Below are 27,686 nucleotides of genomic sequence, written 5' to 3'. Positions count from 1 at the left end.
CCCACAGCTCTCGCTCCATTCCTGAGACTCTGAGAGCTCCTCCCCACGTGGAGTAGGGTTCTCTATTTGAAGAGCTCTCCCCACCCCCTTTGCTTAGAGACCTTCTTTCCATCCTCTGGTTCTTGGCTCAAAAGTCATCTCCAAATTCTGACCTTCAGGACCATCCTTGTCTATTGTCAGTCCCACCTCTGCTTTCTCCCAGGCCAATTTCTTTTCTTCATTCCATAGTTCACAGTCAGAAATGCGTTTGTTTGAATCTTTGTTAATTGTTTGCTCATTGGTTGTCCATCTTTCCCACTAGAACAGACATCTGTGAGGGCAGGTACCATGTCTGTTTTGTTTACTATGGATTCTCCAGGGCTAAGTATCTAGCCCAGTGCCTGGTACAAGTGCAGTACAACTAGAATGAATGAATGAATGAATGAATGAATGAATGAATGAAGGGAGGGAGGGAGGGTTGGTTTTTAGGATACATGTGGAACTGGAACCATTGGCAATTCAAGTGGCTTCAGAGCAGGCTACTCTGCTTCACAATGTCCTTGTTACTCTTTTTTGTGTTTCTTCCCAACCAGTCCCCTGTTGCCCTCTAGTTTCTGCTTGTTCATAACAACTGAGTGCCCGTGGCCATCATTGCCACACCTTCAGGTTCCATAGATTACAGGGTCCTCTCTTCATATTTCTGAGTTCAAGTCCCCAAGAAAGAGAATCTGGCTGCCCCAGTTCATTTCTTTGAGCCAGGGTACCACAGAGGCTGCCGTGAATTGACTACCGTTGGCTCAGATCCGTGGTCGGCAACCTGCGGCTCGCGAGCCACATGCGGCTCTTTGGCCCCTTGAGTGTGGCTCTTCCTAAGCCTTAGGAGTACCCTAATTAAGTTAATAACAATGTACCTCCCTATATAGTTTAAATTTAAAAAATTTGGCTCTCAAAAGAAACTTCAATCGTTGTACTGTTGATATTTGGCTCTGTTGACTAATGAGTTTGCCGACCACTGGAGATGATACTCCTGTCTGCGTGCTGGTCCTCAGGGTGTGGGTCATGAGTATGAAATACACCAGCTGGGGCTGGGAGGAGGTTTCCTCTGGAAGGTGGTGTGGGTGGAACCGGCAAGAACTGCTGCTTCCAGAGCCTAGAAAGTGCAGCCTGAGTGTAGTTCAAACTAGACCAGAGTCTCGCACTAGAGGCGTTTTTCTGTCCCTTGTTTTACCAGATTGACACCGTCCGCTGATTGTGGCCCGTTTAGAGGACTGCCCTTCTTCATTCACTCCATTTACAGCTGGATCGACACCCTGAGTAAAAGCCCCAGCTACAAGTGGGTGGTCTGGATCTACCGGAACCTCATCGGCAGCGTGCACTTCTTTTTCATCCTCACCCTTATCGTATTGTGAGTGGGGCACCTTGGCAAACACTTTATTGACACAGCATGCGGACAGCCACAGGGATGTCTGGTGGGAAAACAAAGGGCTACAGAATAGCTCAGTGTTCTGGACGATCCTGACTCGGCCCCTGAGTTTTGTTTGTTTGTTTGTTGTTAATACTCACCCAAGGATATTTTTTCCATTGATTTTTTTAGAGAGAGCAGAAGGGAAGAAGGGAGGGAGAGAGAAAAAGAGGGATCAATGTGAGGCAACATTGATTGGTTGCCTCCCACATGTTACCAGGACCGGGGATGGGATCTGCAACTCAGGCATGTGCCCTTGACCAGAAATTGAACCCAAGACTCTTGGGTGCTTGAGCCGATGCTCTAACCACTGAGCCACAGCAGCCAGGGCTGCCCTTGAGTTTTTGGGGTTTTTTTTTTTAATATATTTTTATTGATTATAGAGAGAAGAAGGGAGAGAAAGAGAGAAATAGAAACTTCAATGATGAGAAGGAATCATTGGTTGGCTGCCTCCTGCATGGCCCCTCCTGGGGACCTGGCATGTGCTCTGACCAGGAATTGAACCTTGATCTCCTGGTTCAGGGTCAATGCTCAACCGCTGAGCCACACCGGCCAAACCGGCAGGCGAAGTGATTTTTTTTTAATGCTTAATATTATCTTAGAGTGTGGTGAGGTGGTTTTTGCCTGTTTTATGAAGAAAGCAATACCTGCTTTGCCCCTCATAAGAGAAAACATGAAACTAAAATTTTTTTTAAAAGGATATGAGAATGCTTAGGACAATTATATGTGTGATTCCTTCTGAGACTATAACGTATTAAAATGGGTTGGGCATTATTGATACATAGGATAGTGTATTTTCATTTTCAAATAGAAAAAGATCAACTTCTGACTTCTTGTAAAAAAAAAAAAAAAGTAGAACTTACAAGACTGGGCCTGTTTCCTGCATGAACACCTGGTTGGCTGACTAATGGCTGTCCCTCTTGGAAGCCCAGCCCTGATGGCATCTGAGATTGCACACACAACACACACACACACACACACACACACACACACAACACACACACACACACACACACACACATACCCGGCTCTCCGTCAGGCCTTCCTCCCCAACACTAGGTTTCCATTGGCCTCTTTAAAATGGAAAGTTCTGCCCTAGTCGGCTTGGCTCAGTGGATAGAGTGTCGGCTTGTGGGCTCAAGGGTCCTGAATTTGATTCCAGTCAAGGGCACATGCCCGGGTTGCGGACTCAATCTCCAGTAGGGGGCATGCAAGAGGCAGCCAATCAATGATTCTCTCTCATCATTGATGTTTCTCTCTCTCCCTCTCCCTTCCTGTCTGAAATCAATAAAAGTATATATTTTTTAAATTAAAAATGGCAAATTCTCTGAGTGTCTTGCTCCTTCAAACTCCTAATTCACTGGGGACCTTGTTAGAAATCTGGAATCTGCCTTAGCCAGTTTGGGTCAGTGGATAGAGCACTGGCCTACAGACTGAAGGGTCCCAGGTTTGATTCCAGTCAAGGGCACATGCTTGGGTTGTGGGCTCCATCCTCGGTAGGGGGCGTGCAGGAGGCAGCCGATCAATGCTTCTCTCTTATCATTGATGTTTCTATCTCTCTTTCCCTCTCCCTTCCTTTCTGAAATCAATAAAACATATATTTTTAAAAAATGAAATGTGGAATCACAGGCCCTACCCTAGACCTGCAGAACCAGCACCTGCATTTTAACAAAGTCCCAGGAAATTTGTGTCACATTCAAGTCTGAATAACACAGTCCAGATTCATAAATGCTGGCTGCACATTAGAATCATGTACATTTTTAAAATAGTGATATCTGGCCCCACAGTCAGAGAAGCTCAATGAATTGATCTGAGGATGGGCCATGGTGTGAGTCCTTTTACCACCTCTCAGGTGATTCCGTGTGCAGAATGGGGACAGCCATTGCTATCATGTACTCACCCTATTACTCAACCAGACACAACTTTTCAGGAACAAATCTATTTTCAAGCAAATGTTTTAATTCCTTTGCACCCAATTGTAATTCAGAGCCTGAAAAATGTCTGCCATTCTTTCTTCTCGTCTCTTCCAGAATCATCACCTATCTTTACTGGCAGATCACAGAGGGAAGGAAGATTATGATCAGGCTGCTCCATGAACAGATCATTAATGTAAGTTCTGCTGGGCCCATCTGTTATCCTCTCCCCCTTTATAACATTTTAGAATGGAGATTTTCAAACATATTCCCAAACAGAATAGTAAAATGAGCCCCCACCTGCCCACAACCCACCCTGACAACCATCAGCAATTATATCTTCTTTTTTCTTGTTGTTGTTGGTAATCCTCACATGAGGATATTTTTTCCGTTGTTTTTTATAGAGCATGGAAGGGAGGAAAGGAGTGGGCTGGGGAGGGGGGGGAGAAACATCTATGTGAGAGAGGCACATCAACTGGTTGCCTCCCACACTCACCCTGACTGGTGAACCTGCAACACAGGTACATGCCCTTGACCAGGAATTGAACCCGCGACCCTTCAGTGCTATAACCACTGGGAAACACCTGCCAGGGCAGCAATCCCTTCACTGCAAATCTCTGGGTTATTTGAAAGAAAATCCTAGACTTTATACCATTTTATCTGTAAAAACTTCTATATGCCTAAGATATACAGACTTTTAAAGAAACAGAACCACAATACCAATCATCACACCTGAACGAAGACTTAATAATTCCCTACTATCATCCAATAGCCAGTCAATGATCAGATTTCCCCATTGTATCATTAAGTGTCTTTTTACATTAGGGTGGTTTAAATCTGGTTCTGAAAAAGTGCCATACGTTGTATTTGGTTGGTATGTCTTTAATGTTTCTTTCAATCTATAACTGTTCACTCGTCTCTTCTCCTGCCATTTATTGTTGAAGAAAGCAGGTCACTGTCTTGTAATAATTCCCACATTCTGGATATATCTGATTTTCAACCTGTGGTGTTTGGCATGTTTTGGGGTGTTTTTTTTTAAATGTTTTTATTGATTTTTTTTTTAGAGAGAGGGAAAGGGAGAGGGATAGAGAGATAGAAACATCAATAAGAGAGAAGCATCATCAATTGGCTGCCTCCTGCACTCCCCCTACTGGGGATCAAGCCCGTAACTTGGGCATGTGCTCTGACCAGGAATCAAACCAGTGACCTCTTGGTTCATGGGTCAGTGCTCAACCACTGAGCCATACCAGCTGGGCTGGCATGTTTCTTTTTACTTTTTAAATATATTTTTTTATTGATTTCAGAGAGGAAGGGAGAGGGAGAGAGGAACATCAAAGATGAGAGAGAATCATTGATTGGCTGTCTCCTGCACAGCCCCCACTGGGGGTTGAGCCTGTAACCCAGGCATGTGCCCTGACCGGGAATCGAACCGTGACCTCCTGGCTCATAAGTTCATGCTCAACCACTGAGTCATGCCAGTCAGGCTCTTTTTACTTTCTATTTCCTGTAAACTAGGGGTGAGATGTAGAGATCTGATTAGAGTCTAGCTCAACTTTTTAGCCAGAATACTTCATAGATGATGCTATGAGCGTCTTATGGCATTTGAGGTATAAAATGTGATTGTCTTTTTTGTGTGTGATGTTAAGAGCGATCAGTGCTTTGTTAGCCTGACTCATCCATTGTAAAGCTCATCAGCCTTATCTCTAATGGACTTGGCAGCCTTTGATGAGTATTGCCTAGAGAAGATCCATTTATTTCATTATGGATTACAAAATAGTGATACTCTGATTCTAGAATTCTTCTGCATATATTAGCTGGAACTCTATAAAAGAAGACTTTTGCTCACCAATGATTTGATTACCTTGCATTCCCAAATTCAGTGCTTCCGTAGAGAAGATTTCCAATTAATAAATGTAGAAGGAATGAGGGGAACAGAAAATCATCATAAAACAAACAGCACAGTAATAATTGTTACAAGCGAGATCCACTAGTGGAAACTAAAATTAGCGAGTGAAAATTGAAGGAAAAACGAGGGCATGGGACCTGGATTCACCTGGATTAGACAGACCATCCATGGTGCTCACTAGCCCACCTCAACTCAGGTGGAACATACCACTCTCTTATCTGCAACAGGTTCACAGGAAAGCAACTCACCCCCCCTGGGGAAGGCATACCCTCTTCCTTCTTTCCTCTTCCCAACTAGGGAATTATTTAACTCGGTCTATTCCATTGACACAGATAACTTTGATAAATGAAATAGATTTGATGTCCTTAGATGCAGAGCTATAAGCTTTGACATTCTCAGTGGGAGGACAGGGCAGACCCAGGCAGTGCTGGGTGCCCACGCAGGGTTCTGGGGCAGAAGGAATGCCAGGAAGGGAGAGACAATAAACCATTTGTCCTGGGCCTTTGACAGTGGCATGTAAGCTGCTTCTAGCATCCAGGCTGGAGAAGGCTGCTACTCAAGCCTGCTAGGGAATTGCTTTAGAGGAGAATATCCTAATTCAGGGAGGCTTTGGGGGACCACTTGGCTTTACTATGACATGTTTTATTTCATCAAGAAAAAACATGGCGGCAGTATCCATCCAATGGACCCTACTTGCCTACAAATAAGCCTTCTCTTCATTTGCTTCTCAACCCCACATCACCATTCATCCTCCATGTTTTCCTTTTCCTTTTTCTTCTTGGCAGGAGGGCAAAGATAAAATGTTCCTGATAGAAAAGTTGACTAAGCTGCAGGACACGGAGAGGAGAGCAAACCCCAGCTCGTTCACACTGGAAAGGACAGACGTGGAGGTGAGGCTGGAGGCTGCCTTGGGATCCCTCTGACCCCTACTTGCCTCCCTGTGCAAAGGACATCAGGGAACTAGAATCACATGAGGGCACTTCACTTTCTATGTTTACACATTTCTGTATTTTGTATTTCAAAAACCGTACTCACTCATTCAACACTTTCCACGCCTGGCCTTGCTCTAGGGCAGTGATGGCCAACCTTTTGAGCTCGGCGTGTCAGCATTTTGAAAAACCCTAACTTAACTCTGGTGCCGTGTCACATATAGAAATTTTTTGATATTTGCAACCATAGTAAAACCAAGATGTATATTTTTGATATTTATTTTATATATTTAAATGCCATTTAACAAAGAAAAATCAACCAAAAAAATGAGTTCGCGTGTCACCTCTGACACACGTGTCATAGGTTCGCCATCACTGCTCTAGGTGCTGGGTGATCGGGGTGAACACAGTGAAGGTGCTTCCCTCATGCAGTTTGCATCCATCTTTCCTATAAATTGAATCATACGAAAGTATATCCCACCGAGATGAGAAGTGCCCTGAAATCTCACCCCTCTACATTAATGCTTCAGTGCATATTCTTCCTGATCTTCCCCCTAGGCAGCTGTAAACATACTACATTCATCTCACATTTTTGTTTGTTTGGTTTTTTTACAAAAGAGGGGTTATAGTATACACATGTATCATAACTCCCCCCCTTAATATCTCCGACATTGTTTCAGTCTGTACATATTTGGACATTTGGATTGTTTTCATGTTTTTTAAGATCAAAAACAGTACATAATGAAACATTTTCATTATAATTATTTTAGGCAAGTATTTCAGCCATAGGACGGCCACATAATAATGTTAATAGATGTTGCCCTATCACTCTCTTAAGATTTTACTAGTCTCACTCTCACCAGGAGGGTGTACGAGATGCCTGGCAGGCACCCTGATTCCAGAGCCCATGCTGGCTTCCCTGGTGTCCTGGAAGATACAGATAAACAGTAAACCCATCTTATTCAGATGCCACTAGTTCTGGAAGTTATGACTTTGTCAGAAGGGACTGTTGTGTCAGTTACTATCTGTGCGATTAATACTATCAGTACCATTTAGGGTTCTAGAGGCTCAACTCTAAATCCTATGGAGGCAGGGACCATGTCGATGCCCTTGCAGCCGCAGGTCCTAATCTGTTACCTGGCATATTGTAACTGCTCTGTGACCCGAAGTGGGGAAAAAGAATGAATGGAATCACAGTCCCTAAAGAACACAACAAAACATGTTTGATGTTTCTATGGTTGAGCCTTGTCCTTAATCTGTCACCTCTCTGTTTTAAAATTGGGGGGAGGGGGGTGCACATACCTTCCCAACTATGCAACGGGACCTGGGGCTCTTTTCCAGTAATAAGGCTGCCTCTTTTCTTCTCTTTCAGGAGCCGGGCCCTTTGCACAGCAGGGAACATGAAACTGCTCATGGTGAGTAACCCAATTGGTGCCAAAGAAGATCTAATTTACCTAGAGGACAAACCCCAAGGTAGAGGGTCAGAGCTGCTCATGAATCAGTTACTCGTTCAATTGCAAGAAACTACCCAAAGTGGCTTCAGCAAAAACCTAAGAGTAATTCTTGCTTTAACAGCCGGGGCTCACAAAATGTCACAAGAACGTGGTTTCTTTCTGTTCAGTTGTTTTCCATGTCAGCTCCTTTCTCAAGGAGGCGCTTCCTAATAATTGCAAGGCAGCTTCCTCAGCTTCTTCTGTCAACTGGCCAGATCTGAGTCACTGGCCTCATCTGTAGATACAGGTGGAACAACCGTACAGACCACAGGGCCTGAGACTGGGGGAGAGTGGCTTCCCTAAGAAAACCTGTGGCTGATGCCAGAGGGGAATGAATGCTGGGAAGGAAACAAACAAACCGATCAACTCATCTTTTGGGGGATAGCATTTACCGAGACTATCCAATGATGGGAGTTCACGGGGCAGCACTGAAGAAACTTAAAAGGAGGCGGCAAGGAAGGCATGAGAAGCTGAGCTCTCTTGAAGGCCAATTTGGCCTTTCCCTTGGAGAGAGAGCTGGGGCAGGGTGTGTCTGTGCTAACTTCTCTTTCCTGTGTCAAACCCAGACCTGAGATTTAGGAGGTCAGTTCAAGAAAATAGTCCAAAGGCCTGAGGATTATTGTGGTGGCCAGACACCAATCAAAAAGGACAGAAGATAAAGGTGGAACATTTGGAGCTTCTCGGAAGAAAATTCAAGCCATTTGGTAGGAGTAGAAACTGACCGCAATGTAAATACTGAAGTAAAATTGGCCATTCCCTGCTGCTATTTAACACTTGAATTGCTGATTTTTTTAAGATAAAACATTTGGGATTTTCTAATAAAGACTGTCGTAATATTTTAACTAGTTCACAGAAACCTTGGAAAAGATAACCTGGGAATGATGTATTTTATCGTTAAGAGATGTGCATATGAGTTATTGGTCCTTAGAAATCTCTCCCCCCAGACCTCCCAGACCTGGCAGAGGTTTGGAAAGTGGTGCTCAGACAAGTGGTACAGCCTGAATAAAAACGTGGTCCTCTGTCAGGGGTGTGATGCCTCCTCAATTATAGGACCTGCATTTGTTCATGACTTTGAACTAAAAATATTCCAAAAGTGAAATACAAACAGGGGTCTCATCTATGAACTCTGTTGCATATGAAGTACATGAGTCTTTGGGGTTGGACGGGGGTGTGGGTGTGGACAGGACTCTGACCTATGAGGTTTTATATGTGACCATCAAGTCTTATGTTGAACCAAACATGAGACCAGTGGTATGTGTGGAATATATATATGTATGTATATGTTTCTGTGGGGAATAAATATATGTGTGTGTGTGTGTATATACATATGCATACACATATAGATAGCATTCTTTTTGCAGATTTGCCAAATGATTCACAAGACCTGTGACTATACTTAAAACTGAAGGGTCCAGCAGAAGGGTGCAATTACCAAATTACTTGACTCATCACTGTCATGAAATCTAATTGGAACTGAATTTAAAAAACATTTCAGATACATTTGAAACACAAACATACAATCAGTGTTCAATCATGGATTCACTTTTTCATTCACTTAGTTATTCATTAATTCACTGTATCAACTGAGTTAATTTCTTTTGGTTGCTAGTAGTGTCTGTTCATTTCACAAATACGTGCCAAGTGGTGCACAAAATAGTGAACAAGTTAAGACACAGTCTCTCCCCTCAGATGCCTAGCAAGTTAATTCAGATAGGAACTTAATAATTAATATTATAACTGTATAGATGCTGTGCAGGAGAAGCCCATGGGACAATTGGGATGCAACTTGTCTCGGGTCAGTGGAATTGGTATTTGAAGTGATTTCCGCCCTCCCAGCTCTGTATCATCTTAATGCTGTTTGTGTTTCTCTGGCTTCTACATCAAAAGGTAAACTCCCTCTGAAAGCATCATTTTTGCTGACTCACTACATACTAAAGGTTTATATCTCCATTCACCTCCATCTCTTGTCCCCATTCGTGTAAAGCCTGCTTTCCCTGGAGATGTAAACACAATAGAAAGATTGAGTCTGCAGGTCTCACACAGACATGTGGATGTGAGGATGCTTTTTACATTTAGTCTTGAGATGGGGGTGTATTAATTTCCTGGGGCCGTCGTAACCAAATATCATGGGTTGGGTGGCTTAAACAACACAGATTTATTTTCTCACAGTTCTGGAGGCTAGACGTCCAAGATCAGAGTGTTGGTATCCACAGTTTTGGTTTCCTTCTGAGTCCTGTCTCCTTGGTTTGCCGACGGCCACATTCTTGCTGTGTCCTCACACGGTGTTTTTCCTCGGTGTGTGCAGTTTCCGGTGTACCTTTCAGTGTTCAGATTTTCTCCTCTTATAAGAACACCAGGCAATGGGAATAGGGCTCACCTTTATAGCTTCCTTTTAATTTACTCACCTGTGTAAAGGCCAGATCTCCAAATATGGTTACATTCTGAGGCACTGGGTGTTCAGACTTCAGCATAGGAAGTTTGGGTCCACACAGTTCAGACCATAACAGAGGCCAGCTCTCCCCCAGTCCCATCACAGCCTCTCTTTAGGCATCAGGGTTCCCAGTGCTGGCTGCCCCCAGAATCACATAGGGAGCTGTTGGACAACAGCCAGGCCCAGGCCCCACTCTAGACCAACTAGAGCAGGCATCCATATATTTTCTTTAAAGTTCCCCAAATGGTTTTAGTAGAAAGCCAGGACTGAGGACTAGTAGAAAGCCAGGACTGAGCTAGGATCTAGAGTAGTCCTTCCCAAACTTGCCTGACCATAAAAGCCACTGGAGGAACGTATTAAACATATAAAAGGTGAGTTCATAATATCGCATCAAAATCTTCAGGGGACATTCCCCATTCTTCTCTTCTGACCCTTATTTTAATTAGTTCAAAATGATAAAAGTAACATGCTTTCCAACCATCCCTTGAAAGCTGGCAGTTTTACATTATATATATATATATATATATATATATATATATATAGCCTCTTTTGAATTTCTGCAGGATCTGATCCTTCAAGCAGTCTCAGCAAATGGACCAGTTCATTTCTTAGGAGGCTATGAGATGCTTTTGTGTAAAGTTCAATTATAAAAGGAGTGGCTAAAATATCACAGACTAGCCCTAATCAGTTTGGCTCAGTGGATGGAGCGTCGGCCTATGGACTGAAGGGTCCCGGGTTCGATTCCAGTCAGGGGCATGTACCTTTGTTGCAGGCACATCCCCAGTAAGGGGTGTGCAGGAGGCAGCTGATCGATGTTTCTAACTCTCTATCCTCTCCCTTCGTCTCTGTAAAAATTCAATAAAAAAAATTATAAATATAAAAAAATAAAATAGCACAGCCTGGCATATTTTTTTTATAACCTTTGAATTGAGGACAGATGGTAAGAATTCAGCTCAGTCATAGGAACTGTCTCTAGTATGGTAGCACCTCACAGAATCCCCCCTTACTTGTCCAAGTCAAAACTTTTTCATAGCATTTCCATGTCTGATCAACCGCCAGACAGACCATTGAGAGGAGCTCAGCGTGGAGCAGAGGGCCCTCTGCTGTGCTCACAGCTGCAGCTGATACCAGTGCCTTACACCTGTGTGCTGCTACTCTCCACTCGGTGCCTTTTCCACTTTCATCGCCAGGGCTCTTGTTATAAAGCAGATGCTAATTTGGGAGGCCGGGGAGGGATGGGTCCGAGGACCACACCCTGAGCAGTACGCTAGAGCATCCCCACATTTTTTTTCTTATTTTATCTGCACTCTTAGGGACATTTTTCAAAAACACTCCCACTTCTATCATTTGAACCTCATAACATTATGGCTGTAAGACAGTTCGTGCAAATATCATGACCTCCATTTGACAGATGATGAAAACTTGGGCATGCACAGGTAAGTGATTTGTCTAAGGTCTCCTAGCTAGCCAGTGGCAGAATCGAGGACTTCAGGTTTTCTGCATGTATCAGAACTGCCTGGAGGGTTAAAACGAATCCTGAGCCCCACCCAGAGTTTCAGTTCTGGGATGGGCTCTGAGAATTTGCATTTTTAACAAGTTCCCCCATAGCTGATGTTGAATAAATGTCTCAAAGGACAGCATCCACCGTGCCTAGCTTCTTCTTAATACTTGGCGTTTGGCACATAGATTTTGAGCATAAAGTTTAATAATAGAGCACACAAAGTCATCGATCTTCAGCATTTTTGATAAATCAAATAACCTCACTGAACTGTAACTGTCACTCCATGCTCACGGTTTGAGTGGATGTTTGGATGTTCAGTAACTCACACCCTTCCTGTCCTCAAGGCTGTGGTTTACTGTTCTGTTCCAGCACTGTTTCCACGTTAGATAGTGGTTGGTGTGATTTTATTTAGAAATTTGCATCTAATAAAAATAGAATATTTATGTCTTGGTGAAATTCTTGTCAAAACAGGATTGTAGACGCCAGTCTCCAAATAAGAAAATGACTACTGTTTAATCAAGGAAGTAGTGGATTTTTTAAGCCTTTTGAGGTAGCCCTTCGAAGTTATGTCTCCAGAATCCTGAGAGCAGAGGTGCAGTCCAATGAACAGATGTGATTTTTATCTGTATTGATGTTCTTAGAAAGAAAGCTATCGATTGGGATTTTGGATGGCCCTTCGATACTGCTGAATCTGAATCATTTATCTAAACTCCCAAATTTTCATCTTACTGTGTATGTATCTCTAGCTTCCTCAAGGAAGTTTCCACTGATATCCTCTAATTCATTCCTTCAACATTTATTGAACATATACAGGCATTGCTACAGGTATGGACCAGCCATGATAAGCAGGGCTTTAGGATGTGGGCTCTGGAATTATATCACCTGTGCTTGAATCCTTATCCTATTACTGTTGTGTGACTGTAGACAAGATACTTAATTTCTCTGTGCTTTGGTTTCCTTTAGCATATTATGGTAACTACCTCATGGTGTTGTTGCAAAGTAAATACATGGAAAACATTTGAAATAGTTTCTTGCACATGGTAGAGTCAGCAAATGTTATTAACAAGCCTTTTACATACACTTTCGTTTAATCACAACCATCCTCTGAATTAGTAACTAGTCCAAGGTCATACAGCTGGCAAGGTGCTGATCAGGAAACCAGATTTACCTTTCTCTGATCTCAAATCCTGTTTTTAACCCAATACCAAGCCTTTCAAGTAAGTACTTAATAGATTTTATATATATTTATTTATTTATTTATTTATTTATTTATTTATTTCAGAGAGGGAGAGGATAGAAACATCAACGATGAGAATCATTGATCGGCTGCCTCCTGCACACCCCCTACTGGGGATCAAGCCCGAAACCCGGGCATGTGCCCTGATCCGGTATCAAACCTTGAGCTCCTGGTTCATAGGTCAATGCTCAACCAGAGCCACACTGGGCGGGCAACAGAATACTTATTAACATCTTTCTTCATCCAAATTCTCCATTCTTTAAGCCCCAAGCCACTTTAGCATAGGCTCTAAATCCTTAATTGGGTATGGCACAGTCAAGAGCAAAATGGATTTGGGACAAAAGTCAAGACAGTAAACTGGCTTTCAAAAGGTCTTCACACAAGAGCGATGTTAACTTTCCTGCCCCTAAAGGCATTCCTTCCCTGTCGGTGTGCTTCTCTGAATATAAGTCACAGGAGGAATTCGGGCCACAGAAATTTTGGGTGGTTCTCATCACTTGTCATAATGTGACACAGAAATACATGCAGTTTAGGTATCTGCTCCATTTATTGAATAAATCTTTATCTTATAATTTTAAAATTCAAGGAAAATTTTATAAATGGAAAATTATCCCAAACCCCATCTACATGCTCCTGCCAACACCAACTATAGCAAAAATCCATTTGCTTCTCACTGCCACCTGGCTGCGTGGACCGGTGGCCTGCTGCACGTGTGAGGCTGGTGGCCCACTGGACTCAGGAGGGAAGTCATGACTAAGTTGTGAGGCCTGTGATCAAGGCTACGGATGGGGCTGTTAGGTGGGGGGAAGAGGGGCCTAGAGGAGAAAGAAAGCTTTGCAATCTTTTAAAGTCTCAACTTTATTTTAAATATTGCTATTTAAGTTCACAATAAGACCCTCCAGTAGCTCATGTGGGAAGGAATTGGGAATCAAGGGCTGTATAAAGGCAGGCAGGGGGTTAAAAGCAAGAGCTCTGAGTCAGACCAACCTAGATTTGAATCCCAATTGCACTAAGAAATTTGAGACCTTAAGTAACTAACTTTGCAGTGCCTCAGTTTCCTCAAAAAGCCAGTACCTCTAAGATTTTTGTGAGATTTAATTAAGATAATGTGTTAAAAACCACTAAAGTTCCTGGCAAATAGTTAAAAAAAAAAATTTAATTATCATAAGATCAGGCTCTGCTACATCACCAGTGGTGTCATTTTTGAATAAGACCCTTCCCTTTCACAGGTTTTAGTTTTCTCATGTAAAATGAGGATAAGCCTAGATGTCCTTGAATAGTCTCCCGATCATCTGTTGTAGAGCAGCCTGAAAGGGTGCAACTCTGCCCCCTAGTGGTCTATAGTTCTTATTTCAAGATACCACAATCCCTCAGGCTGGTATCAAGACTTCCCTGACATTTGCATCACACTGAAGCTGTTGCCCCTGGTCACTGGATTGCTGATGGCAGCTTCCCTAAATTCCTTATGTCCTAGGATTTGATGCTTGATAAGCAGTTTTCCCTTCGTGCTCCTTTTAATGATTTTATTATTAGTATGGTCACAAGCTTGATGACTACAGTACATTGATAATGTAGCCAAATACAAATATTTTAAATAAATAAATTACATGTGTGTCAAATTTTAAAATGTCAAGTTTGAGTGATCATGCGTATCCCATGCATTTGCATTTGTACCCCCACATTGCACAGCTCAATCTGTGCCTATCCTCACTGGGTCTTGGTGTGTGCCTCAGCGAGGTCTGGGCAGGAGCTATTGTGCCTTTTTTTGCAGACCCAGATTTTCAAGAGCAACGGTGTTGAACTCAGGCATTCCATGGAGCACGGTGGCAACACCAGGCTTTGCTTTGGTCCAAGGTTAAAATGCAATTACCGACTATTGCTTCTGCGGGCCACCCGATTCCCCATGGCTTGGGCTAGCACAAAGGGTTTCTCAGTATCCCTGCATGAGGCCAGCAGGCAATCTCTGTACCCATGGCTTCCTCCCTGGGGGAAAAGTCTAGTAGTGAGGTGGGGAGTCTTCCAACATGCTGTCGGTGATATAGCTGGAACCAAGATAAGATTCATAGTAACTTTTTTCATCAAAAGTATTAACAGTCCAACCAACCACCTGAATGCCTTTAGCGGACCACTTCTTTAAGTAGTTCCTGGAGAAAGAGGAAAAAACAAATCTGTTAGAACAATGACCAGCTGGCCCAGGAATCTATGCTGGTCACTAAGTCTGGTAACTCATTGAGTACTCACAGTGCTCAGAAAGCCTCTTAACTGGCCTCTGCACTGAAATCAGAGGGAATGTTCCAAAAGCCAGTGGAAATCTCCACACTGTCACAGCTTAAAACCTTTCAGGGGCTTACTAAAAATCCCACCCCTCCCCAATAAGTCATAACAGAGGCCGTTCCTAGCTTAGTCCCACCTGTCTCTTTGGCCTCATCTTAAACCATACTCCCTCTTTCTTTCCTGTGCTGCAGTATATTGACTTTCTTTTAGTTCCTTGAAACAACCGGATTCTTTGCTGCCACAACATTTTTGCATGTGTTTCTCCCTCTGACTTGATCTCCACACCGCTCCCCTCAGTTCCTACTCACCCTTTAGCTGTTTTCCCCAACTCCCCTGACTAGGTAAAATTTTGTATGCACGCTGTTCTCACCTACAAAGCATTTATCTTAGCTGTAATTTGTTGAATTTTTATTTGATTAGCATCTATCTCCTTTTCCACTTAACTATAAACTCCATGAGGACAGAACATGGCTTTGTTTCTTTACCACAGTATCTTCAGATTCTTAATATAATACCTTGCAATACTGTAGACCAAGCATGTCAAACTCGCGGCTGGCCACGAGAGTTTGACATGCTTGCTGTAGACATACAGCAAATATTTATTGAATTGAATGCATACAAACCTGAAACTTAAATTATAATCAGCTGAAATACACAGCTACAAAACTGCTAAAAAACAGATTGCCAGCACGTTAGGGAACAAGAAGTTTTGGAAACAATGGAGCAGAGCCTGTGATGTAGAGGGAAGTGGGAGGAAAGACTGAAGAGATGAGTTAGGCACCCACAGGACATCTTCACTGTGGTTCTGTCTGACCTGGATCCTACATTGGTTTTCAAAGGAGACGATCACAAGGAAATGTAATTTCTCTCTCATCAGTTTGACAAATTTATTTTTTCTATAAAATGCACTTAAAACCAATAACATTTGATCAACTTGTTTTTGGAAATAATAAAGTATGCCTGAACTCTTCCCACCTAAGAAGCTAGTGGCATTCCAACTTAATAAAGGCACGTTGGGCTCTGTGGGTGGGAACTTATCCAGGCTGTCCACTGTTACTCTTCCTTTCCAAGAAGAGCATTCAAGAAATGTGTCAGAAGATAAAATACTGTCCAACTTACGGGGATATAGAATCCTTCTGTACGAGGAAAGCTGAAATTCCACACAGGTACCACAAGACATTATGCATGCTCCAGTCGAGTAAAATGTCTAAGACCACAAATGTGGACAGTTTCCACATGTTATCATAGCGTGGTTTCCCATCTCCCGTATAGCTAAGGCTCCAAGGTCTGTGAGTTAAAGCCGTTACTACATTCCGATCTGTTTGTCTCATCTGAAAAGGAATTTTGGAAAATATAATCATTATCGTAAGTCCAATACCTCTCACTTCTTATTTAAATGTAGCCAATGTTCTCATTCTGAAAAGTGAGTTAGTACACTGTCCCCATGTCTACTAAATAAGTACTCTATCATAAACACTTTGAGAAAATAAGGTGACAAAGTAAAGCATCTATATATATAAAAGCCCAGTGTCCCTAACGGTGGGACAACCAGAACGACCAGAACAACTATTCGCTATGAAGCACCCTGCAGCTGCCAATCGGCCTGATCCAGGCCCCAATAGGCCCCCAACTTCCCGCAGCCCCTCCCCCCCAGCCAGCCCTGCCCCCAATAGGGCCCCCCAACACAACTGGGGGGCGGGACCAGCCAGCCAACCACCCGCGGCCCCTCCCCCCAGCTGGTGGCCCCCCGATAGGCCTCAATCGCCGGCCAGGCCAAGGGACCCCACCCATGCACGAATTCGTGCACTGGAACTCTAGTTTAATATAAGTATCAATAAGAACAATTCCTTTACAATCCTAAACAAACTGCAATCCTATCTTTAAAATGAGAAAATCATAACCTCAAAGAGAAATCATGATCTGGGGGGTCAAGTTTTAATAATGTCACAAGAAAATACTTTCAACAGGATATCAACTTAAATTCTGGGCAAAGATAATTAGAACTCAATGAGGATGGAACTAAGATCATTTCAAGATAGGCTGGTTAGCTTTTGATCCTTTCTAGAGAAAACGGCTGAAAAGAGTGGTGGGGGTGGGGAAGCAGGATAAGTACGTGAGAAGAGAATAAAGAGGAAAAATGCGGGGTTGGGATAGGAAGAGGGCAAAGGAGAAATGGGGAGATATGGGTGGAATTATTTAAGTCTGTGTTCTATGCTCCTCTGGAAAATACAGCATACATTTTAATTTTTTTAAATGTTTTTATTGATTTCAGAGAGGAAGAGCTAGATAGAAACATCAATGATAAAAGAGAATCATTCATCAGCTGCTTCCTGCGCACCCCCTACTGGGGATCAAGCCTGGAATCCGGGCATGTGCCCTGACCGGGAATCAAACCATGACCTCCTGGTTCATAGGTCCACTGAGTCACCAGGGCCGACCTGCAGCATACATTTTAAAAGCCTCTGTGGCCAAGTAAGTTTAGGAAACACTGATCCAAATATTTGAAAGCCCTATGAGACCTATTCATCTTATTGACAGTTTATATGTGGACTGGCTACCCTCTTACTATAAAATTTTAAATGTATGCTCTGTTGGTCACTGTTAAAGAGTGCTACAGAACCAACTCATTATTTTGGAAACTGGCAAATTAAGGGAAAGATTAAGTATTTATTTGTCTATTGGGCAACTAAATAGATTAGTTTCTTTTTATAGAAGTATTCTAGCTAATACATGAAGAAATTATAGAATTAAAATACTAACATTTTGCAACCCCTAATAAAGTGAGAGAGCTGACCATTGGCATCAGTAGCAGCTGCTAACAAGAGTCAGCCAGCCATTATATGCCCTTTGATGGAAAAATAACTAACCTATGAAATTATCTTGCCAAGAACAACTGAACCTAATTTGATCAAGCCTTTAGCTCTCATCACCAATTTACAGGAAATATACAGAGGAGAAGAAAGTTTTGAACTGTGTTATGGCATAATTAGCAAAATCTAGACTTGGGTAAACTCTACAAAACAACCTGGTTTCTTCAATAAATACATCACAAGGGCAGGGGATGGGGTGGGGGAGAGGAAGAATTTACTAATTTAAGAATTAAAATTATGACAGTCTTTATTTGGGTCCTAATTCAAATTAGCAATTTGTAAAAAAAAAAAATTGTGCTATTTCTGAGACAAATGAAAATGTATACACTGAGTGCATATTTGATCTTATAGACTTATTATCAACGATTTTAGATGATGGTATTGTGGCTGTATGTTTTTAAAGGAATTGCTTTTTAAAGATACTTAATGTTGCCTTGGCCAGGTGGCTCAGTTGGTTAGAATGTTGTCCTGTACACCGTAAGGTTGCAGTTTTGATTCCCAGTCAGGGCACATATGGGAGGCAACAGATCTATGATTCTCTCTCTCTCTCTCTCTCTCTCTCATTTCCTCTCTCTAAACATATCCTCAGGTGAGGATTTAAAAAAAAAAAAAAAAGATACTTAATGCAATTTTAACGGATGAAATGATATGATGTGAGATACATTTCAAAATAACACTGGGGAAAACAAGGAGGGTACAGATGAAACAAGTGGGGGGATATGGATGAAACAAGCCAGATCATGGTTAGAGGGACTCATACCACCATCTACTTTTATGCCTATTTTAAATTCTCTGAAATTAAAAGCTATTTTTTAAAAGGTATATTTTGCTGTTACTCAGTGAGATGTAGAGCTACATAATTCTTTCTGTTCTGAGAACGTTTTCCAAAGTAATCTGAATGAACCTACAAACATAAAAAAAAAGAGCTAAAAAGGAATCACGGGATTTTTAATATATTTTTCATTGATTTCAGAGAGAAGAGGGAGGAGAGATAGAAACATCAGTGATGAAAGAGAATCATAGATCGGCTGCCTCCTGCATACCCCCTACTGGGGATCGAGCCCACAACCAGGGCATGTACCCTGACTTAGAATTGAACCATGACCTCCTGGTTCATAGGTTGACACTCACCCACTGAGCCACACCAGCCTGGCCGGAATCATGGTATTTTTAAATGGGATATGAGTACATTCCCCTTCCTGAATTTCTCTGGTTAACTTAAAAGAGGAGTTTCTTAACTGATTCAGTTCAATTTAACAGGCATCTGTCTTACAGTTATTTGGCCCATTGCTATTATCACCACCAACTAATATAATATTATGTACAACGAATTTTACCTTATAGATAACTTCTGGCAAGAAAGAGCAGACCATACTAGTATTGTATAGTTGAGGAAACTCCATATATATTTTCTTTAGAGCATCAATAGCCTGTAAAACAGAAGCAATTCATGTATTTAAAATCTATTAAAATGTAATAGTCTTAGGCAATAACTATTACATATTAAGTACAACCCTATCAAATAAATCAGAGGTTTACTAATATGTAGGGACATTGAAAGGAGTATTAGTAGATCTCATTATCTATTGGGATATATTTTAAACTCACATCTGCAGCATCTGAAGAAATTGGAATACAGCTACTTTATTGTCTTGCTAACAGGCTCAACTCTTTTGTCATATTTTTGGAAAGTATGGCAAACTGTAGGCCAGTAGAGGCTAGAAACAAAATTTAAAAATATTTTCCCTATACCTTAGTTTAGCCACTAGGAAAAGTCCTTTTATACCCAAAACTCTATCACCCTGTGCTTTTCCGAGCTGAAGTATAAGCCACCAGCCTGGAAACTACAAAAGGGTAGGTTTTCTCAGTCCAGAGGACTGAGAGGAGACGTCATCCACCATGAACATGAAGGTAGGAACAAGGGAGGAATTGGGGAGAGCTGGAAATCTCCCAACTCTCCCCACGGTGAGCAAAAATTTTTTTGTAGCCCAGCTAATAAATGAAGAAGGAATTATAGAATTAAAATATTGACATTTTGTAATCTCTAGTGAATTAATAGATTTGGCCATTGAATTTAATGCTGCTACATCATAATTTTTGAAATACTGCTAATTTTTGGAAAGTCACACATACCTATAACCAAATAAAGGCAACAAAATGGATTCCAAAAAAGAAAAAAAGAACATAGAAATTATTCGTGTTATGCTTCCCCTTCACTAATGAAACAGAGCGTGAGCTACAGAGCCGAAGTTATTTTCCCGCTGTTTGAATTATCACATGCACTGCACTGTGTGTAACTCTTCATCTACATTATTTATTTAATTCTCACAACAACCCTATATGGTAGTTTCTTTTATGATTCCCATTTTACCCATGAGGAAATTGAAACTTATCAAGGTTGAGGTTACACTGTACTAAATCCATAATCTTGGCTCCTGTGCTCTACTGTCACCAAACTGCTGCCAACATCTGTTCCTTTATATGACATTTTGGTGAACTGGACCACTATGTTCTACCCAGGCTTGCCCAAACCACCTTTTGAGCACCCAACCAGAAAGCTTAAATAGCTGGATTTTAAAAAAAAAAATTGTCTTCTCCCTCTGCCCACCTTCCTCTTATTCTAAGACAGTGGTTCTCAACCTTCCTAATGCCGCAACCCTTTAATACAGTTTCTCATGTTGTGGTGACCCCCAATTTCATTGTTACAAATTGAACATAATTAGAGCATACTGATTAATCACAAAAATAGTATGTAATTATATATGTGTTTTCCGATGGTCTTAGGCGACCCCTGTGAAAGGGTCGTTCGACCCCCAAAGGGTCGCGACTCACAGGTTGAGAACCGCTGTTCTAAGAGAATAAGTATGAAGGTCAGTGCACCATGGCTGAAATGTAGGACCTATCAGGGTTCCCAAATATGGGCCTTATTATCAATAAAACCTGAAGTGCTCATTAAAAATACATGTTCCTTGATCCCTAGACATTTTCAGAATTTCTTCTCTAGTTGGTATGGCCCAAAAATCCATAGTTTTTATAGGCATTCCTGGTAATTCTGATGCAGACCAACTGAAAAACCTAGAACTATCAATTTAGAATAATAATAAATTAACCAGAGCACCATTCTCTTTTTTCTTCAAAAATGGTTTACTAGCCCTAGCTGGTTTGGCTCAGTGGAGAGAGCATCGGCATGCAGACTGAAGGGTCCCAGGTTCGGTTCCAGTCAAGGGCACATGCCCGGGTTGTGGGCTCGATCCCCAGTAGGGGGCATGCAGGAGGCAGCTTATTAATGATTCTCATCATTAATGTTTCTATCTCTTTCTCCCTCTCTGAAATCAATAAAAATATGTATGTTTAAAAAATGCAAGTTTACTATACTAAAGTTAGAATATATACTGTGGCTTATATTTCAGATTTTAACAACTGGTTTCAATTGTATCCTGGAATTAATTTTAAAACTTGGCATCATCAGAATTCTAAACCAGTAGATGGCCATTACTGATTCTATTACAAGCTAGGGGTAAATATGCAAGTTACCCAAATGCGGAAAAAGTATTTGTACTTGAGAAGCTGATTACAAAAGAAAAAATGTTATCTGAACTACATTTTCCCATTATTTTCCATTGCAATATGTTTTCATGAGTAAAAGTGTATGTTCTAAAATATAAGCAAAATTTTACATAGGAATGTCATACGTATTTGAAAGTATTATAGTAATTTTCTGACACAAGTATACCAGTAACTATTCAAATCATAGAATAACAAAACTATACATAAGAGACAGAAATCATACAGAAGGGCTAAATCTGTGCAAAAAATATCCTATTAGCTATCAGAAGCTTTAAATTTCATCCATAGTTGTCCAGCAGTTCTCAACCTGTGGGTCGCGACCCCTTTGGGGGTAGAACGACCCTTTCACAGGGGTCGCCTAAGACCATCGGAAAACACATATATAATTACATATTGTTTTTGTTCAATTTGTAACAATGAAAATACATCCTGCATATCAGATATTTACATTATTATTCATAACAGTAGCAAAATTAGTTATGAAGTAGCAACAAAAATAATTTTATGGTTGGGGGTCACCCAACATGAGGAACTAACTGTATTAAAGAGTCGCAGCATTAGGAAGGTTGAGAACCACTGATCTAAGACCTTTAGTAGCCAGATGAAACTGGTTGTGTCCAACTCCTGTTTAAAAAGTGCCTCCTTACTATTTATTTCATATCTCTGGCAAATGCTTTATGCAAATTGGAGATACCTGACTCTTCTATGTTATGCTACTTGTAGAATATCAGTTGTTAAAAGGTTCCATCAAAGGTTAAAAAAAGGTTCTGTGATTTACAGTTTTCCTTACAGATGTGGATTTTTGCATTGTACACTTCCACTATGCAAATATAATTTATAAAAATAATTTAAGAATAAATAACAAAATATGTAGTTTTGAAAATCACTAACAATTAAAGATGTCTTTTTTAAAAAGCAAAGTCTATGGTATAAATTTTACCTTATTTGCATGGCCCTTGACATCAAAGAAGATTGTGAGGTTTTGGTTTAGGGACTCTACAACTCCTTCTCTCAGGGTAGGGATTTTTTCATTAGGGAAATCATTCCTGTCAGAGAGGGAAAAAGCATAGTACATTGCAGGAAAAACAAGAAGTACAAGTTTAGTGGAACAGACATTTAAACAATGTCTCCCAAACAAAAGGAAAGAATGTTTTCCCCAACTTCCTTTCTTAACTACACTAAAGTCCAAGGGTAATTTACTATATGGACTTGAACCAAAGTACAGATATTCTTGATCAAAGAACAGAAACAACAACAAAAATCATTTAATTTTTAGGAAATCAATGATTTCCACTGAATTAGCAATATAAGTAGAAATTCTACTCAACAAAGGGCAGAATATATGCCACCTTTGGAAACTCAGAGACTTAATTTTAAGATTGTAATTGCCCTTGCCCTAACCGGTTTGGCTCAGGGCATAGAGCGTTGGCCTGCGGACTGAAGGGTCCCAGGTTCGATTCCTGTTGAGGGCACGTACCTTGGTTGCGGGCACATCCCTCGGGCGGGGGCGGGGGGGGGGGGTGCGGGAGGCAGCTGATCGATGTTTCTCTCATTGATGTTTCTGGCTCTCTATCCCTCTCCCTTCTTCTCTGTAAAAACTCAATAAAATATATTAAAAAAAAAGATTGTAATTACCCTAACAGAACCTTTACAGGAAAAATTCCTAGGATTACATAAATCTATGATTCTTTCTCATCACTGATGTTGTTCATTTAAGTACAACTGTTTAAAATAATGTTCTAATACATAATTTTCTGATTAAAAAAAAGAAAAGTTAAGTTCAAGATATTAAGAAATTGGCTTTTCTCACATAATGAAGTTTCACATCACATGATTTAACTTATGCTAGTTCAATTATAGTATTTCAATTGTAAGATCTTGGCTTTAAAAAAAAAAAAAAAAAAAAGATTGCCGAAACCGGTTTGGCTCAGTGGATAGAGCGTCGGCCTGCGGACTGAAAGGTCCCAGGTTCGATTCCGGTCAAGGGCATGTACCTGGGTTGCGGGCACATCCCCAGTGGGGGGTGTGCAGGAGGCAGCTGATCGATGTTTCTCTCCCATCGATGTTTCTAACTATCTATCTCTTTCCCTTCCTCTCTGTAAAAAATCAATAAAATATATTTTAAAAAAAAAAAAAAAAAAAAAAGATAAAGGAAATAATAGTACAGGCAATTCTGCCAGCCATTCTATTCAGTGCCTATTCCTTGGAGTGAGAAATAGGCATTGAATAAAATGACACACAGGATGACATCACATTGGGTAATTATAGAGAAAATAAGTAGTTTTCCTACAATATGGGCCCTAAACACATGCACCCTTGGCCGGAATCGAACCCGGGACCCTTCAGTCCACAGGCGGACGCTGTATCCACTGGATTTAGAACTTGCAAGTATTACAATATTCTTTCTAGACTAAAACATGATTTCCTTTGGCTGACTTTTAATTTCTTTCGATTCTAGGAAAATTAAGTCTAAATCATCTTTTCGGGAGGAATTTAACTTAACCATAGGGTGGAATCCTCAGTATTCAAGTAGTACTCATCATTGTCCAGAGAACTGATACGACATAGTAACAGTAAGCACAGTTTTCAGTATTACAAGAGGAGAAGGATTTAAATAACCACATTCCAAAGTATATTATTTCCCAGCATACCAATCCCAAGGTGTTTATAGTTGTTAATGGTAGGAAGAGTGTGGGTTCTATGGTCATAAACATTTGAGAAACACTAAATTAAAGGTAAGAATTGACTGATAAGGACTATTTCCCAGGAGGAACAACTAGAGTACAGTGTTTGATTTTACTTGATCATAGAGCCCTTTTCTTGGAGAACATCGTATAGGACTAGTTTTGATATACATATATATAGGGCATCCCCCAAAAATATATACACATGCTTTGAATAATTACAAAGGCAGTGTTTATTAAATACATTTCATTTTTCAAAACTGAGCTATCAGCTGTTAAAGTGTGTATACATTTTGGGGGGACACCCTGTATATATATATATAATTTATATGACAGTACAACGTAATTGTCATGTTAGTGACTAAGACAGAGTATTGTCTTAAGAATAATTCCGAGGCCAAATTTGGCCTCAGTGGGAAAAGATTAAAAACATCCATTTCTGCTGTTCCTGGCACCTGCTTATTACTTAGGAAACCTGTAGACAGTTCAACATAAAACACAACCCAACAACTCTCCTGGAGCAGAAAATGTGCTTGGAGATGCCAGTGTCTGTCATCTCCAACAAAAGCTGAAGATATGTTTAAGAGACAATCAACAACTTACCTTAATCTGTGATTTGCTGCAGGATTAAGCTTCCTAATTTGTTCAAATGTCAAATCACATATTCGACCAGTGCCATCTGTCGTCCTATCCACTGTGTTATCGTGCATTAAGACAGGAACCCCATCAGAGGTGAACTCAATGTCCAGCTCCACGCCTGTGGCTCCATTCTTAGCTGCCTTAACAAAAACATCAACAATATTAACGTCAAGTGTCATTTTCTAATATAAACACTCAAGGCAACCAACAGCTACTCTTTCGGATTCTTTTCATATTCAATTTACCCATTCCTCAACTGATGGACCACTTTTGTTGTTTCCACTTTTTGACTGTTATGAATAACACTACGAACATTCGTATCCAAATTTTTACATTTCAGTTCTTTTGGGTATATACCTAGGAGTGGAATTGCTGGATCATACGGTAACTCTATGTTTCACCTTTTGAAGAACTGCCAGACTGTTTTCCCACTAGCTCTGAAATCAATGAAAAATATTTAAAAAAAAAAAAAGCAAATGACATTTGAGTTGAGACCATAATAGATAAAAGGAAGTCAACCATATGAAGATCCAGGGGAAGAATGTTCCAAGAAGAATAAATAGCAAGTATAATACAAAGGCCACAAAGTGACCTAATCTATTGATTCTTGACCTAAAGAGCTTACATCTGTGGACGTCTTAACAGTCATACCTTATCCCATTACCCTATTTCTCCATTGCATTTTCGCTCTCTTAAAGACTCTCATGTATGTATTTACGTGTTTAAGGCCTGTCTCCTGGACTCCAATGCAACTTCTGTAAAAGCCAGGTGCCTTTGTGTCTTGTCCATGACTGCATGCTCAGCGCCTGGCACCTGGCAAACATGAGCGTACTCGCTGGGTTCTATAAATACTTGAAGTCGGGAGGCTTGCCAGACGTCAAAGGGATCGAGGGCCACTTCAATGTCTTCCCGGCGGACGAATGGGGTTATGGGAAGGAAGGCAATCGTGAGAAGACGAGGGAACCTTCGGAAAAGACACGCAGGAAGCAGTCCCAGCTCCCAGGAGGCGCGCGAGGCGGCGGGGGTCTCACCTGCCGAATGGCCGCCAGCGTGTTCTCGGGGGCGTCGTGGCAGCCGCCGCGGTGGGCGATGGCGGAGACGCGGTCGCGGGGCCGCAGCACCTGCAGGGCCCGGCGCGCGGGCAGAGGCTCGAAGCTGAAGAGGCGCAGCAGGAGGTAGAGGATGCCGGTGAAGAGGCAGGCATTGCAGGGGCTGCGCGTCACCAGCAGGAACAGCAGCAGCAGGAAGGAGAAGGGGCCCAGGAGGCCCCCCTGTGTCTCCCACAGCCACATGCCGGCGCCCGCACCGGCACGGACGGGAATCCCGGACCCGCCGGGCTCCCGGGATAGGAGAGCGAGAAGCAAGGGCAAGAATTCAAGGCACTCACCGCAGGAGCACCCTTCAAGGGTTACAGCGCCGCGCAATGGCGGCGGCGGCGGCGGTCACATCCGGAAAGGAGCCTGCAGCCCAGCCAATCAGGGCCGGGGACCTCCAGAGGTCGGGGGCGGAGCCTCTGGGTGGCCTCGGAGGCGGGCCCAGGTCCCAGGCTCGCGTCCCAAAAGCGCTTTTGGGGTGATTCTGGGGTCTGGACATCAGCGCGGCTTTCAGACCCCAGAAGGAGAGGGGTGCAAGAGCCGTTGTACGGTTGCACGACTGCACGGGTTCTTAATGACTCCTTCATTCTGCCCTCGAGGACACTGCCCTGGGAGCCTGGAAGGGGCAGGACGCTTTCTACTATTCAGTTCAATTCAAGGTGTGCCGAGCACCAATCCCGGTGCTCAGGACACAGGCGTGTACAGGACCCAAGGAGTCCCTGCTCTCCAGGGGCTTACATTCTCGTGGGGGTAAATAATAGTGTCGAGTACAGCTAACATGTGTAGAGCACCTAGCATGCTCCAGATTATGTGTGAGCAAATGCTTCATGCATTACATCATATATTTTCACAACAGTGTCATTGGGTAGGCATTATCTCAGGAAACTGAAACCACTCAACTTTAGAAGGATTTTTCAGCCTGGTCGGTGTGGGGCAGTGGCTGAATGTCCAGCTATAAAACAGAAAGTCAAGGTTGGATTCCCAGTCAGGACATGTGCTCAGGTTGTGGGCCCTATTCCCTGTAGGGGGTGTGCAGGAGGCAGCCGATCAATGATTCTCTCTCATCATTGATGTTTCTCTCCCTCTCCCTTCCTCTCTAAAATCAATAAAAATATTTTTTAAGGAATTCTTCAGATTTGGAGGGAATGAAAGAGCATAGCAAAAGGAGGCATAATCCTATATAATAATCCTATATAATAAAATGCTAATATGCAAATTGACCCTAACCACAAACGACAGGTCCCTATGATGTGCACTGACCACCAGGGGGCAGGCGCTCAACACAGGAGCTGCCCCCTGGTGGTCAGTGTGCTCCCACAGGGGGAGCTCCACTGAGCCACAAGCAGGGCTGATGGCTGCAAGTCGAGTGGTTCCAGCCTCTCCTGCCTCCACAGCAGCACTAAGCATGTCTGAGGGCGGCTTAGGCCTACTCCCCACAGCTGCCAGGGGGATGTCTGACTGCCAGCTTAGGCCCATTCCCCCGGGGAGCCGGCCTAAGCGGGCCTAAGCCTGCAGGTGGACATCCCCAAGGGGTCCCAGACTGCGAGAGGGCGCAGTTTGGGCTAAAGGAGACGTCCCCCTACCCCCAAGTGCACGAATTTTCATGCACCGTGTCTCTAGTTGAATTATAAAGCTGGGAGGGATCTTAAGGATTCACTCAATTCATAGATGAGGAAACTGAGGCCAGGAGAAGTGAAGTGAATAGGG

At 42.2% G+C, this 27,686-nt stretch overlaps 2 protein-coding genes across 6 annotated transcripts in view; one reads left to right on the top strand and one right to left on the bottom strand.

Annotated features, from left to right (window-relative positions):
* The window catches only part of TMC5 (transmembrane channel like 5), a 69,404-nt gene extending 60,698 nt beyond the window's left edge, over positions 1 to 8,706 (top strand). For both annotated transcript variants that reach the window (XM_070412894.1, XM_070412895.1), the window contains exons 17-21: positions 1,211 to 1,384; positions 3,472 to 3,550; positions 6,046 to 6,150; positions 7,562 to 7,604; positions 8,249 to 8,706. In XM_070412894.1, the coding sequence (XP_070268995.1) occupies positions 1,211 to 1,384; positions 3,472 to 3,550; positions 6,046 to 6,150; positions 7,562 to 7,604; positions 8,249 to 8,295 (448 nt within the window). In that variant the 3' untranslated portion in view covers positions 8,296 to 8,706. The remainder of the gene's footprint in view (positions 1 to 1,210; positions 1,385 to 3,471; positions 3,551 to 6,045; positions 6,151 to 7,561; positions 7,605 to 8,248) is intronic.
* Positions 8,707 to 12,102: 3,396 nt separating this feature from the next.
* On the bottom strand, positions 12,103 to 26,305 carry GDE1 (glycerophosphodiester phosphodiesterase 1). 4 transcript variants are annotated; one of them, XM_070412890.1, is made up of 6 exons: positions 25,917 to 26,305; positions 24,850 to 25,025; positions 22,503 to 22,608; positions 19,333 to 19,425; positions 16,245 to 16,456; positions 12,103 to 14,995 (listed from the first exon to the last, which is right to left on the bottom strand). In XM_070412890.1, the coding sequence occupies exons 1-6, from the start codon at positions 26,175 to 26,177 to the stop codon at positions 14,848 to 14,850; spliced, it is 996 nt and encodes a 331-aa protein (XP_070268991.1). In that variant the 5' UTR covers positions 26,178 to 26,305; the 3' UTR covers positions 12,103 to 14,847. The 4 variants fall into 4 exon arrangements, with proteins under 4 accessions (XP_070268991.1, XP_070268992.1, XP_070268993.1 ...); XM_070412891.1 differs by lacking the exon at positions 25,917 to 26,305 and adding an exon at positions 25,604 to 25,882; XM_070412892.1 differs by lacking the exon at positions 25,917 to 26,305 and adding an exon at positions 25,604 to 25,882 and having other exon boundaries at positions 24,850 to 25,021.
* Positions 26,306 to 27,686: the final 1,381 nt, after the last annotated feature.

This window comes from Myotis yumanensis, unplaced genomic scaffold (assembly GCF_028538775.1).
Source record: "Myotis yumanensis isolate MYYU_CA2020_CCGP unplaced genomic scaffold, mMyoYum1.0.hap1 SCAF_4, whole genome shotgun sequence".
NCBI lineage: Eukaryota > Metazoa > Chordata > Mammalia > Chiroptera > Vespertilionidae > Myotis > Myotis yumanensis.
The sequence above is the reverse complement of the archived record's forward strand: the minus strand, read 5'-3'. Positions and strand labels throughout refer to the sequence as shown.

What these genes read in the sequence shown, in the direction of transcription:
- GDE1 (XM_070412890.1), bottom strand. Translation starts at nt 26,177, where the DNA reads ATGTGGCTGTGGGAGACACAGGGGGGCCTCCTGGGCCCCTTCTCCTTC. An exon ending in TCAAGGGCCATGCAAATAAG is followed by an intron (nt 19,426 to 22,502) that starts GTAAAATTTATA and finishes TCTGTTTTACAG; the next exon opens with GCTATTGATGCTCTAAAGAA. An exon ending in TGCCAGAAGTTATCTATAAG is followed by an intron (nt 16,457 to 19,332) that starts GTAAAATTCGTT and finishes ATTCCTTTTCAG; the next exon opens with ATGAGACAAACAGATCGGAA.